Genomic DNA, 14,734 nt, shown 5'->3' with positions numbered 1-14,734 from the left:
CAGATGGATGGACAGTTGGACAAATGGATGGACAAATGGACAGACAGATGGACAGATGGATGGACAGACAGCGCCACACCATGATATGTCCCACGTTATGATGGGCAAATAATAATAAAAGAGACGACAATGTAGTTCTCCAATGTTTGTAATCGCACTAACAAAGAAAACGTTTAGTTTGACTCTCACCAAAACATAAATTTATTTTTGTACGTCTTCATTTCTGATTTAAAAATGTAAAAAGACAAACGTTTAAGGGTCAGTATCATTAATGCGATGTTCCTCCTTCAGAACAAACTGCGACAGTGACATAAGCGTGATTAGGCAAAAAAAAAAGCGTGTGAACAGCTACAGTAGTCTCATCAGCTTCACCACAGCTAACTGAAAAAAGGTGGGATGTTGTGTAAAGTTTCAATAAGTGGGGGGGGGTTAACACTGTGTTGCATCATCTCTTCTTCATCAGCACCGATTGTTACACCTTCTGAGAAGAGCCTAAAACAGAGCCCGTTATTTGCCCTTTGACAACCAAAGCTTCAGCTGTCAGACTGAAGAACTGCAGCCAGAGAAGCACTCGCTCTCTACTGACGTACAACAAAAAACCAGCAAAATCAATGTGATGGGGCAGGGACCATGAAGACCCATCAGATAAACTAAAACTCCCAGAGCTGTGTGACTGCATGTCTAACTCGTGTAACTGTCAGGTGAATTAAAACAGAGCTCCATCCAGGATGTACATTTGAAGCTTTTAGCATCAAGACCTTAATGTTCCACTTGGTAAAGCTTTTTTTAATACTTAGATCACATTAAAGATGCTGCATGAGTGTGGACCATTTACCATACTTAGCAAAGCTGTATCACTGATAATACCACCTTCATACAGTGACTCAGCACTTTCTTATTCACAATAAGTTCAAAATAAACACAAGATTTGTTTAAAGTTAAGATAATGAGATCCAACAGAACAACCCCCTGCCACAGTTTAAAAGGCTTGCCTTGAAGGTATGGATTAAAAAATACAAAAACAACAACAACAACAACTGTCTGGGAAGTTTTCTCCTTGTTCAGCCTCCTGGTTGTGATCCAAAAGGAAATGCTCGAATTTAATAAAAAAAAAAGAAAAAAAAAAAGCTCCAAGATTTTTTTTACTTTCTAACATCTGTTCCTTGTTTTGCTGGGAGAGGATGTTGCAGCAGCAGAGAGAGTGGGGGATGAGAAAAGACGACACTGAGGAATGAGTGAGGGGGTGGGCTGCGAGCAAACGTCCTGTTTTACACCGCCTTTAGGAAAGAAATCACCTCACACCCCCCTAATCAATGCTGGAGTTTCCAGTTAGACTACAGGATGTCCATTAGTCTGAACAGTGAGCGTAACTACTTTGATAATTTGAGCAAAAATGGCAGATTGTGTTTCTGACATTAGGATTTTTTTCACATTTAATAATCTAATAGCTTTCAACTGTTGTTGCATCTCTCAAATCTGAAAACAAAAACCAACACAAGATGTAGCCAGTGTGTTTTTATCTGGGAACTTTCACAACAAAATGATTCACTGCATGTCAAAATACAAGACTGCAATATCTGTCAGAGGTGGCTTATTGAATATTTGTTCAGTAACAGGTTTTATTACATTTTATTTAATAAAAGGTGTAGATGTTAATTAAAAAGTGTACTCGCTGCAATGTCAGATGGGTCAAAACATCAATAAAAAAAAATCCACACAACTTTATTCTCATATTGATGGCTAATGTGTCCACGGCAGAGCAGTTTGGGATCAAGAAGTCCGACAAGATTATGTTATGCTCAGATTCGAAATGGACATGAAAACAGGTTGTATTTTCTTGGTTTTCTTGGAAAAAACAACCGGAGTATAGTGCAGGCCAATCACATAACTTTGCTTTGTTTACACTGAGTGCATACCCGCGCACCAGACTGCAAATAAATTTATCTGGAAAACTACCTTTCAGTACTACTATTTGCAGTTTTTTGTAATCATCAAATCCCCAACTTTAAAGTTACATTTGAACTTTCATTTTTGAATAGAAAATATTTTTTGTAAAGTTGCATCTTTAATGTCTAAAAGTAATCTGACTGAATGATACGCCGCTCACTGGTTGGGTCATAAAAAATACAATACTGTCTTTAATTACCTGCCTTCATATTTAATACATTTGCCCGTTTTTACATAATTTATGCAGAGAAAACAGACACCAGAGCAGCTCTCCGCACTGCTGAGGGAGTTTGTGATCCAGCTTTCTTAAGAGACAAAAATAGAAAAGCAGCTAGCTGCTTACTGCAGATCCCCGAGAAAGCAGCTAGCTGGACACTTTTCCCCCACCTGCGACAAATAAATAACCAACAAACACAAGAAAACAGTGATTGCCATCGCCAACCTGAAGCGTGGGGAGTCCTTCAGACACTCCTCGAAATCCACAGTTATCTTCATGTTTTCCCCCGCAGCAAGCGACCTGAGCTCGGCTCGATTAAAGTCGCTAATCCGGGCTCGGTCTTCTCCGTCCGAGCAGCTGGCTCCGCTCCGTCAGCGCTCCGCTAGCCAGCTAGCCTCACAGGCCGGCAGCTACGATGGAAAACCCGTGGAGGGGTCCGCAGTCATACACGTCGCTTTGGGTTGATGCAGCGGTGGCCCGAGCGAACAGGGCTGTTTGCTGGCGCCGAGGTCACGTCTTAAAACAGAAAGTATCGTCCCGGTTGCTCAAGCATAGCCGCCTGCGGGGAGAGGAGCTTTTCTCCAGCAGATCCACTCAAAGATCGTCTATTGCAGGAAGAGGACTGTCACTGTAGGCGGTGCGCACGGGCCGCCTCAAAATCAGGTGATTGCAGGACTTTCTATTGCTCTTGTTCTGCTGCGGTTTGTGCCTCTGCGCTGTCCTTCAGTCCAGCCCTTTCTACACACACATAGTTATTTTGGACAGCTCATAGCATTACTATTAAAAGTCAAACTAGCTCAAAAACTGTAAGAGAAACCAAACACTTCAAACAGCCAAAGGGAAAACTTCAAATATCCACAGAAGGCAACAGCAAATGCATTCAAATGGCTCAAATAATGTCAAGGATCATCGAATGCAACAGACTCGACACACGTAAAATGTGTTTAAAATAAACACAAAGACAGCTTTCTAAAAAAAAAAACAACAACAAAAAAAAACAAACAATGAAGCGATAACAGACACAAGACGCCTATGACGTGTGTTTGTGTCAAATTGTCGCTGATGATTTGTTTGACAAGAGTGAAAGGTCTTTCTTTTTGACGATCTTTGCGTCAGCTGATAGGCGCTTCCTGGGGATTCGCGTATGATCGCTGCGTACGCACAAAAAAGATTGCGTACGCCATGTCACAAGTCGGGATGGCTGAAAACAACGCAATTTTTTTTTCCCCAGTCGACAGTATCAAACTACAAAGTACTGAAACTAGCCTTAATAAACCTACATACGACACCATTCCGTTTCCTGAACTCAAGGGACATTTGGATCAGCATATTAATTCAGAACAAGTCACGTGTGATGATCCTTAAGGTCGATAGGATGTTGACAACAACACAGGCCAGTATACATCTGCGTAAAGTTGCGCGTAATTGTGGAACTGTGGCAGCTTTGGAGCTGCTGGAGGACACGACCAGTGGAGGAATAGGAAGGGAGTGTATTTTCAGGGATCACACTGAACTGCTGGCGCGCCATGATGCCTGGCTTATTATCTGGTTTAGAGGCCATTATTCTGGAACTCTTGAGGGGAAGAACACCGGTGCCTGTTCAGGGCCTCGCCACGCTGAGGTTCCTTGGAACAGGAGCCTTTCAGAGGGAGCAGGCTGAGAGGTCAGATATTTCAGTAGTCCCTGAGCTGCGCCATGCCAGCCCTGTGATGCCCAAATATATCATATTCCCCTACATCATGGCTGAAACTGCGTCCATGCGCAGCGACTTGTTTACTGACATGAAATATTTATTAAATAAGCCTCTAGGCTCTGCCAAGCCCCTGAGCGACTCTGTGTTTATAGTAATTATGTTATTAATCAAGTGCGTACAGTTGGAAATGCCTCAGAAGGGCGCACCAGGTTCATTTACTTCATGTCCAGTAAGATCTGGATATAGAGATACTTTAGTCCGAATCTGCGCCACAAAGTGTTAACAAGACGAACGGAGAGGGTATTAGACATTATTGAAGAATGAGGCCGATCCAAGCACCTCTCGGAGTGAAACGCTCATTCTCACTTCTCTCAGGATCCATCCCATCTGATTTCCAGGAAATCCTACGAGAATGAAATATGTGATGTGTTGCGTGACGGCGCCATCTAGTGGTGGAAGACGGATTCAAGTTCTTTTGACCAACATGGCAGCAGCCTTAAAACTCAGAGATCCGTTTGTAGTCATCCAGGAAAAGGTTACTTCTTTTACTCCTATACTAATGGACTTTCAGGGAAATTCTCGCTTTCAAATGAGAATAAAATCAAAGCAGAGCAGTTATTAATGATATGAGCTAATGTACCAAAACAGGACCTAAAGCAGGACTATTCAACTGGTGGCCTGGGGGCCAAATCCAGCCTGTGGGGAAGCTCAGTCCAGCCCACAGATGAGTTCATTTACATGAGAATTATTTAAATAAAATGTTATATTTTTTTTACTATTATCAGGTGTTAACTAATTTTTAACATAACACAGACATAAGGGCAATGTGGGGGGAATTTTAAAATAAAAGGCCATGAATACAGGAGGGCAAAAAGTGGCGCAGTCTGAAATCTATCTTCAGATTTTTGTCACAAATCAGACAAGTCTGACACTAGCGTCTAACAATATCTGTTTAATGATATGAGGAAGAAATAAATCAAAACAGTACACACAGTTTGATGATCAAGAACATGCAAACTGGAAACAGGAAAATTAAAATATGGCTGACATCCACATCCTTTCTGAGACACAGCGGCGTGGCGGGGCTGCTTAAAAGTCTGTCATCCTTCAACAGAACAAACACAGGCGGGCAGAAGTGATGCAAAACCAAAGGCGATACAAAATGAACTAAAAAAAAACCCAAAAAGGATTATGGAGCTGGTCTGATTAACACACACGTACATAAATACATCAGAGGCACATTTGACAGGTCATAACCACCGGTGGGGTGATCAAGTCAGTCGTCTGCTTTGTTTTCTTTCAACTTCTTCATTCGCAGTCGCCTTTTTAAACTCAGTTTACAAATTTATCAATTGAGGTAAAAACAGCATTATCGTCAAAACTCTTTCCTGTTCGTATTTTTTGATCTGATCAATAAAATGTGCATTTCATTGGAGAAAACCGTCCAAAGTCATTTCTTTTACATCGAGGAAAAAAAAACCCAAAACATCATCAAATCCTCAACTGTACGAGATAAAAAGGGTCGTTCGAAGTCCTTGTATGATTGGGATCTTCTGTATGTCAACAATAGAAAGCTTAAAGATCACAGTGAGGCATTAAAGGGCCAGAGGGAGGGAGAGAGAAAACAAAAGGTGACAACACAAGACGTACTTCCTGCATGCTTCTCACTCCACACCTTTTCCTTTTGCTTCACTTGACAAGTGAAGTCGTACAGTTTGTAGCCAAGCCTCACAGTCAAGAGAAACATTAAGAGTGCCATTAATGGTCTTTTTTATTATTGTTTTTATTTTTTTTAAGACTATGTAGTGACACTTTTCGCACCTGGCCGAACCACGAAACAGTACAAAAGTTCCCTGAACGCCTCCGGTATGCTTTAGTGGTTTAACTCCTCCTCCTCCTCTTCCTCCAACATCCTCTTTAAGTCAGTAGCATCAAAAACATTTCTATCCTTGATGTTTCCACGCTGGACTGTGCAAGACATTTAAGTAGATTAGACATTGTTGCATTAAAATATGTAGTTAAGCCAAGTTAAAAATAATAATAACAAAAAAATTATACATCTTTCCGTTAAATAAGTTACTGATTTTGTTTGTTGAAGCGCATATCTATGAGGAAAAAGCGCACAGAGTGCTGGTTTCTTACTTGTCAGATCTACAGAAGACATTTAAAGCTGCAACTTGGTAAAAGCTACAAGAAACGGTTCTGTTTTATCAGTAGCACACGTCACACCTCAGCAGCAATACTTCAATACTGTACCTCCAGAGAGCTCGAAAACTTAAATACTGTAATACAGCGACTTTACTTTTCTAAGGCAGGAAAACCCCGACCAGCTTGTCCTGCAATGTGTTTTTTTTTAAACACAATAATCAAGGAAAAAAAAAAACTGTAGTACACGTACAATTATTTGAGTAGTTCAGTTTCGGATTTCATGAGATATGCATGTTTGTAAACTTGAAATGAGGTCGGCTGAGATGATGAGAGTTTGTAAGGACGAGCATCATTGAGGAGTGGTTCTCAAACTTTCTCTGAATTTAGAGGGCTCCAAAAAAAAAAAAAAAACCCCAAACCATTCAGGCCCAGAACACTACAAAACCAGATCTCACTGGTGTTAATCAGCTACAGGAACTGGGAACAGAAGCAGCTTCGTTTGGCTGAAATGAAAAGATTCGGGCTCAGCAGTGAAGCTCTTCGTCTTCACGCAGCTCCGCTCGTCGCTGTGAAGTTTGAGAACCACCAAACTGCAGCGAACACAAGTCAATCAACAAAAAATATATATCCTCGGTTATAAGGCAACTACCATTTATTTAGTTAATGCTTCTACTTAGGCCGATATATTTCCCTAATTATTCTAAAACTTGCCAATATGAAATAAGTTCTCTTGAACAGCCCCATGAAATAAGCAGTTTACTGGTTTTAGAGATGGAAGAGGAGACTGAAAGTTTGATCGCAGATGGAAGTAAAACACAACAGGGTGGTCGGTCACAGAAGAGAAAACAAAAAGCCAATAAAAACTGTCATTGTGTCTCAGCGATTCTTCAGAGAGGCCGTGGGGTTTCCCAGGGCTTCTTCCAGCACTGACACGCTGGTTCAGTCAGACGGGTTTTCTTGTTGTTCAAGTTTTTATTTGTTTCGTCTTAAAGGCCGTGATCCTCCTTTCAGGGTCAGAACAACATATTCTTCAGTGCAAAGCCGGTCCAGTCGAGGCGTGAGGAGGCAGGAGGAGGACATTCTTGGCAACAGGAGAGGGAGGCGGGACGAGCAACAGTCTTCACGTGATTTTGGACGTCCAACGTGTTGGAAGGTTGTATTGCAGCGAGTGGAGACAGACTAGTGACCGGAGACTTACTGGCTGTTGAGAGACGATGTTATGTGGGAGGTGAAGTGGTGTTTGCTGCATGTCTCAGCGTTCTGAGTTAACAGACGGCCCTCGTCTAGGACTCCAGAGCATCCACTGGAGAGAAGACAAGACAAGAGTTTTTCTAAACAAAATGTACCTTCATACACACTAGTACCAAAGAATTAAAGTACACTCCGTACCTTCCTGTGGTGGGTCAACGCTGATCTCCTCCGTCTCCTCCGTGTCCTCCCTTAGCTCCTCTGTGTCATCCCTCATCTCTTCGTCCTCGTCTTCTTCCTCCTCCAGCTCACTAGCAATCAGCTGGCGAGCCAGCTTTATGTTCAGGCCTTCGTTATAGTGCATCTTCCTCATCATCTGAAAATGCTTCTTTTTGGCTACAAAGAAGGAAAGACGGAAAATTACTTAAACATGCATAAACAGCCCGACGTGGCTGGTAATTAATAACCTGGCACATTAAAACCTATAAGATCATTTCAACAGACATGAGCTTTCTTAAATGTTCACAAATGTTTGATGTAGACAACATGAACTCTTATTGTTACGTTATAATATTGATTATAACAATCTGAGATCTGAACTTCGCTGCTGGGATTGTAAAACTCTAACTGAAAGCTGATCTCTTTGTTTGGTTTCACTTTTTTCTATAAACAATCCTGCTTAACTAGTTTCACAAAGCTCAACGTGAGCTTTATTTACTTTTCCTCAAAGGTCTCAAAAGGACTTTTACTGATTTTAAATCACCCGCTCCACGTCATCCCTTTCTGTAGAGCTCAGCCACTGCAAAACATTCGTCTGCCATCATCATGGAAACGCTCAGATTAGTTTTAATAAGAGCATATTGATTCTCTAAGTAGTGACACTTATCACCCCCCACCCCCGGTGCGTCAGAGTACACACCGAGCATGTTTGCCTTTGTCACACATTTGTGTTGCCCAACTCAGGTTTTGTGCTGCTGGTCTTATGTGGGACATTTTAAAGGAAACAATGAGCCAAGGTTGTTTCTACAACCCTGTCAAAATGTTGCATCTGATTTGCAAACTTCTGTAAAAGTGAAGAGGAAAAGAAACAAAGAAAACCTCCAAAGAGGAGTGGTTGTGCTGAAGCTGGTTAAAGCAGCAGCAAAGTGTCGATAAAAACACAGAAACTGAAGCCTGACTGTACAAAGACAAACCTGCTGTTCAATTATAGAACTAAAACAACAATAAAACTAATCTTTTTGAAATTTCACAGACTGGTCCTAGAAACAAATCAAATTTCAATCAGTCAACTACCTTTGTCTTTTTTTCTATAAAAAGGTGACAAGTTTGTGTGAATTTACTGAAGCTGTAGCTCTGCAGTTGGATGATATTGATTGGATTTGCAGAATATCAGGACTTTTTTTTTTTTTTACCTTCACCATCCGGATATGACCACGGAACAAAGGCAGGAAGCAAAAGTGGATTAGTTTTGTTATACTGCAGTGAATGTGCTCAGCTCCACAGACGACTCAGAGCATCTGAGAGCAGGGTGTGCCTGAGAGAGCTGGACGGACGGGCAAGGTCAGGGACCGGTCAAAGGCCTGCTGACACAGTGTGTGTGTGTGTGTGTGTGTGTGTGGTTCTTTGTTTAGAGACAAGTCAGCAATAAGGTCCCAAGCACAAAGACTACTTAAGCCTTTCTCAGACAGATTCCTTTCACCCTCGCAGCTACAGAGGAGGACCATTTGAATTAAGATGCTGAGCAGAAATAGAATGATGAAACACGAGGAGCCCCTGATAAAATTAGAAATAAAAACTCCCACAGATTTTGATGCCCACCTCTCTCGTTGAGCACAATATTCTGCCTCAACTAGAAGGAACAGACTTGTTGACAAGCTCACCTTGTTCTTCTGGGGTCAGCTCCTCTTCCTCCTCCTCACTACTGTCTTCTTCTTCTTCTACTTCCTCTTCTTTCATAAAGCGAGGCTCGACCCCCTCTGCTGCCACTAACCTGGAGCAAGGAGGGGAGAAAATTAATTATCCTTTCAAAGCATGTCATCTATAAGTAAGTGTGCAACCAAGTAGAATTAGGAAATCGTCCACGAAGAGCCCTAAAGTTATCGTGTAAAGATTTTAAAAGCAGGACATACAGAGAGGTTTTAGTAAAGTGGATGAGAGACTAATCAGAAATGTGCACTAATGACTCAAACATGAGATAAAAATAACACCAGTTAAAATCCCGACCTCTTACGCTCACTAAAAGCCTCAACAGCGTTAGATCAAACGAATAATGGGTCACGGCTGAATGAATGCTTGTGAATATGTGGAAATGCCTCGGGGGGGAACTCCCATTTACTGTACGCCTGCTCTGTACTCGCCTCCAGTTTCAAATTGCTCCAATAACTGTATGTGCCTGGTAAGGATGAATGGATGAAAGGATGAAAGGATGAGAAAGGTTAAAAGAGGCAGTGGATGAGTGAAAGGGGAAGTCACAGTTGAACAAGTGATACAAACAAACATAATCCATAAGATTTACAGCCAAGCAGCACTGTTACAACAAAGAAATAACCAATCAGGAGAAAGTGACAGTGGATGATGAAAAGATAAATCTAAGACAGAGGAAAGGAGCAGCTGGTGTACAGTTATGTCGAGAGGGTTTACAGTAAAATAAACGCAAACAAAAGCGGCTTATTGACTTTCAAGCCTGGAGCTAATCACCATCCTTTCTGAAACATACGAACTTCAATGGCTTCATCCCGTTCCAGCGTTAATGCACTTATATGAGCAAAAAAACAAATCACTTCTCAAGCTGCCATTAACATCCAGATGACAACTCGGAGTGGCAGATAGACACTTCTTAACAGAGACGGACCATTAGAGTCTACACAGTCAGAGATTAGATTATATCACATTATATGATTAAAAATAAATGTTATTCAGTGGAATGTTCCTACGTGAAAAATCTGTACTTTGTGTTCCTATTTGATTATGGCAAAAAAAACAAGTTTGGAAGTTTGAATCAAAATGTTTTTTCCCCTCATCTTCCAAACAGTTTCCAACATGTAAACTCTGTTCGAATCCATCTCTGTAGCGCTTACAGACAGTTTTTTATTAGAGCCACTTGCTAGCATCGTTTCTCTGGAATGCGTGGGTGTTGAGAAACACCTATAAACCATAAAAACGCCACCTATTGATCCGCCCGTACAGTGGCCTAAACGCAGAAGTGCAAAATGCGTTTGTAAAAAAAAGATGAAAGACAGACCCAACGCAAAACCTGAGAAAATAACACGAGAAAAAAAAAAAGATTAGATTTGTGCCAAAGTCTTGGAATCCATATAATAAAACTGTCGTGTTTTTTTGGGAGGAGTTCGCCTCAGTGTCTTTTTCTTATTTCACTCTTCAGCAAGCTCCAGCTGAGACACTGGTTTCTTTTGTGAAGCCGTGCACGTTTTCAAGTATTTACGTCATAAAAAGAAGACACTGTGCTCTCTTTTCACAAGCAGAGGACTGACCAAATACGTTTGTGACATGCTTTTCTTAAACTACAACAGGGTTACAGTATCGCAGCTAAAACCAAATAGAAGCTGCAGTTAGTAGCAAGTAAGAAGTTCATGTCATTATTTCCTATTAAAGTGAACAGCTGCCGGTTTGAATGAGTCTCTGAATGTCACTCTTAAACCACAGGGACGGATGTTTTCAGCTGAAAGGGACTTCAGACACAAAAATATGGTTTCAAGTACAGACAAGGAGCTTTATTTCTGTGTAGGATGTGAAAACTGTAGCTTGAATCTAAACTGAGCCAAAGATTAGTTGAGATTTTTTTCTTTTTCCAATATTTCTGGATGACACATCAGAGCAGAAACATAAGGGTTGAGTATTGAGAGTGAAACTGGATCATATGCTTTTAGGCAAAGCTACGATCTAAGAATAGAAACGTTGCGACACTTCTGCAGGTGACCTTTGTGTTGTGGAGAAAGTTCATTTCTGTGCAACTGCAGTAAAGTTGGCACTAAATGACTCAAAGACATTAGAGGCTGTTGAGCAAATGGCTTCATATCAGTTATTTCACATCGGTGTGTGTGACTTATCTAGGCTACATTCAAGAACCAAGACAGACTTTGCTCTTTACTAAGTTAGACTGACAATTAAAAAAAAAAAAAAGCAGCTGAACCGTTTCAGTGGCACACTCAGAGTGAGTGCATGGATCGACTGCTTCACCTCCTTATATTAGTGTATTTAATTTGTGTGTTTACACACTCGTGTTTCTGTCCTTACTTTGAGGCCAGGTCATCGGCTGCCAGCCCACTTTGGCCGTCGGAGTCACTGTGAGCCCCCTCGTCATCGTCATCCCCGACCATCCTGGAATATTAACACAAAATAAACGTGAGTTCACTGAATTACCACAGTCACCATTAAAGCTGTGCGTTTCTCTTAAATGGAGATTCCACATTATTCAGTGTGTTACTTCCTCACTCTAACATAAAATAAAACCAGAAAAGTTTTAATATTTTTGTTCTCGTTTAAATAATAAAACGGATGAAAATTTAAACTACATACAAACGTCGCTGCCAATTTAAATCACTATCAGTACGTGAGGTCCTGAGTTTTTCACCTGTTATAAGGAGTGTTGGGTTCATCTATTTTCATCAGGCCGTAATCTTTATCAGCTGGATGGTACGTTGCCAGGATGTTCATCTCATCCCATTTTGCAGATTTCTTTCTGTAAAGAGAATTAAAAAAAAAAAAAATGATAAGAAAAGGAGGGATAGTGACTCGGAGTGAACCGCTGCAGACCAGCTATTAATCCACCTCAGGGGAAGAGAGAGAGCGCGGCTATAATCTGCTGCAGAACGTGCCCCAGTTTTCACTCCTACTGCATTATTTTAGGAACGGCCGAACAAAAGACCAGAAATGTCTTCTGCAAAAAACACAACCCCTGACGTCTCCTGGGAACTGTGATTTTTTTTGTTTAGGTAACATGCCCTGGATGCAAGGAAGTGGGGCTGGTGATTATCAGCAGTGTGAAAAAGGTCAGAAGGGTCAATCTTCTTCCACGAGAGCATTTTGTTCTATCTCCCTTTAACACATCTGTCTCTGATTCCCATGAGGACTACAGCTTTAGCTCGAACATACTCTACTAGGAGCTTTTGTTCAGAATTACACTAATCCTTCTTACCCTTTCAAAACCTTAAAGGGAGTAAACACAGACAAAGACATGAAATCAGCATAAATGTTAAACAGAGCACCAGCCACTGTAGTTTCAGGGAGAGAAACTAGAACTATCTGTCCATTCCTTAAGACTTTCATTTGAGGCAAATATTTTATTGTCTTACTTTATTTGATAAGAGATCTGTAGCATTATTTGCAAAAATCCCAGGATTTATATGTGGACATTTTTCTTGTAAGCAGTTTTCTTAAACACAAGGTTTTCTTGCATTTTCTAGTTTCCACACAAAAAAAATCCCTACAGCTAAAACGACCTTATAGGGCTTTAAACGTGTCTGCCCTCTGAAGCCTCCTGAGCCAAGTCCCAGTACATAAACCCCTGACCTTTTTATGGTAAAGGTTGGGTGTCGTGGGAGACAGGAAGGCAGTGGGAGACTGGAAAAGGGGCTTAATCCACCACCTGCAAAGATTCACCTCTCTTACAAACAAGATAAAGACATTTTAGACCAAATAAAAACACGGTTCATACTTTAAACAGCTGCTCGGAGAAGAGCTTCAACCAAATATTGTGTATATTTAAGAAACAGAATTGTATTATTCACTGTGTAAACAAATTATTAATCCACAAAAAGGCATCATCAGTTCATTCACACACGCAAAAAGACAAGAATAGATTACCAAATGCCACAATGGACATAAAACTTCCAGTCATCGAGCATCAAGGATAATGGGCATGATTAGTGCTTACTAATTGACAGGAAACGGTAATAACTGAGCTGCTTGTTCTCAAAAAGCACCGCAATGACAGGGTGGTTTGAAAAATACTCAGTAAATGTTGTCCTCCGGAACAAAAATGCTCTCCGTCAACAGAACACGCACGTTCTGTAAAAGGAGCTCTCTTTGTTGGTTGGACACCAGCACAAATACCCAAATATCCCAAACAAATGTTCTGAGACGTTATCCTTCTGACACTGTAACGGATCCTTGCAGCAATTTTCTAGTTTTTTTTTTTTTTTGGCACACAAAGATTAGGAGGCCTCCCTCTGGAGGTTTTCCGGACACTTCCAACTGGGAGGAGACACCTGAACTCAGTGGAGGGATTATGAATCCTCTCAGGTCTGGAAACGCCTTAGGATCCCCGAGGAGGAGCTGGAGACTGTTGCTGGGGAGAGAGACAGCCAGGTCCAGGACCTGCTGCCTCCGTGACCCGATATAAGTGACAGAAAATACATGGATGGATGTTTAGTGCAGTCCTTTGCAGTATTCATGTTGTGCATATTTACTGTGTATTATGATAACAACAAATTTTTGATATATTGTGCAGCACTGACAAAAATCTTTTAAAAAAAGAATAAAAAACTGGTTGCACCTGCAGCTGCAACACTAAAAAAGCAGCACACACCTACTGCTAGGACACCTAAATACAGAGCGGCTCTATCTTTCACGTGACGACCATGGTTACCTCTCTGGGGTGGTCAACAGCTGGCGACATAAAGCTTCAGGGAAACTCATTAAACAGAGTGAGTCATCTCTGAGAGACGAGCAGCGCTATCAGGTGGCATAGTCGGAGGACAGAGAGGAAAAGGTCCGGCTCAGTCGCCGACACAAAGGACCCAACACAGAGACGGGACCAGCGGAAGACGTCCATTCTGCCGTGAAGAAAGCTGCTTATCGTAAAGCACAAACGCACACAGCTTCCAAATACCGAGTCCAGCCAAGAGGAAGTTCAGTGCCAGCATCAGCCAGAATGAAAAGCTCAGCGATTTCCCATCTCACAGCGAGACTTTGGCTGAATCACTGAGATTTCGTCAAATGTAAATAATCTCTTGGTTTCTTTGAAATATTTAAGGAGGATGGACATTTGTGAAGCATTGTCAACCCTGATTATCTAAAATAAATGTAACATAGCTTTTTAAAGGACTAGCAGGAGGACACTTAATGTCAGCTGTGGTTTCAGGCCAAGGAAACTAAAATTCATCTATATGTGAAAATCTAAGAAAAACGTCTGTAAAACACACAGGAGCCAAAGGACTAACTTTTTAATGCTCAGTTTGTAAAAGATTTGAACAATCTTTGCATCTAAATTTTTTTATCCATATTTATAATCCACTTCCTTGTATTAAAGTCATTGCTTCTCCCTTTTTTTGCAGGTAATAGATTAAATCAGACACCTGCTAATTGTGTGAATGCTTTTAAGCATTCACACAATTGTTTTCCTGTTTCTCTTTCTTATCTATTATTCTTCTTTCACTATTCCGTACATTTTTCGGCATCTAACTCGTTCCGCAATTTTTCAGCTATTTCAACCGTTCATATATCAAAACGTTCAGCTCATTAATGACAAGACCGCTATGACTTTTGGTATTGGTGCAATTTCGGCTGTTTCAGATATTTAG

At 41.1% G+C, this 14,734-nt stretch overlaps 2 protein-coding genes across 5 annotated transcripts in view; both read right to left on the bottom strand.

Annotated features, from left to right (window-relative positions):
- Nucleotides 1-2,775, bottom strand: part of LOC108234343 (arf-GAP with coiled-coil, ANK repeat and PH domain-containing protein 2) — a 38,494-nt gene extending 35,719 nt beyond the window's left edge. For 2 of the 4 annotated variants that reach the window (XM_017413470.3, XM_017413471.3), the window contains exon 1: nucleotides 2,390-2,775. In XM_017413470.3, the coding sequence (XP_017268959.1) occupies nucleotides 2,390-2,442 (53 nt within the window). In that variant the 5' untranslated portion in view covers nucleotides 2,443-2,775. The remainder of the gene's footprint in view (nucleotides 1-2,389) is intronic. The other 2 variants (XM_017413473.3, XM_017413472.3) reach the window with 1 other exon arrangement.
- Nucleotides 2,776-4,789: 2,014 nt separating this feature from the next.
- ppp1r2 (protein phosphatase 1, regulatory (inhibitor) subunit 2) overlaps nucleotides 4,790-14,734 on the bottom strand; it is a 15,583-nt gene continuing 5,638 nt past the window's right edge. Inside the window, exons 2-6 of the mRNA XM_017413411.3 lie at nucleotides 11,785-11,892; nucleotides 11,448-11,531; nucleotides 9,074-9,183; nucleotides 7,395-7,589; nucleotides 4,790-7,308 (exon numbers count right to left, since the gene is read on the bottom strand). Of these exons, the coding sequence (XP_017268900.1) occupies nucleotides 7,289-7,308; nucleotides 7,395-7,589; nucleotides 9,074-9,183; nucleotides 11,448-11,531; nucleotides 11,785-11,892 (517 nt within the window). The 3' untranslated portion in view covers nucleotides 4,790-7,288. The remainder of the gene's footprint in view (nucleotides 7,309-7,394; nucleotides 7,590-9,073; nucleotides 9,184-11,447; nucleotides 11,532-11,784; nucleotides 11,893-14,734) is intronic.

Source organism: Kryptolebias marmoratus, linkage group LG24, assembly GCF_001649575.2.
Source record: "Kryptolebias marmoratus isolate JLee-2015 linkage group LG24, ASM164957v2, whole genome shotgun sequence".
NCBI classification, from domain to species: Eukaryota; Metazoa; Chordata; class Actinopteri; order Cyprinodontiformes; family Rivulidae; genus Kryptolebias; species Kryptolebias marmoratus.
The sequence above is the reverse complement of the archived record's forward strand: the minus strand, read 5'-3'. Positions and strand labels throughout refer to the sequence as shown.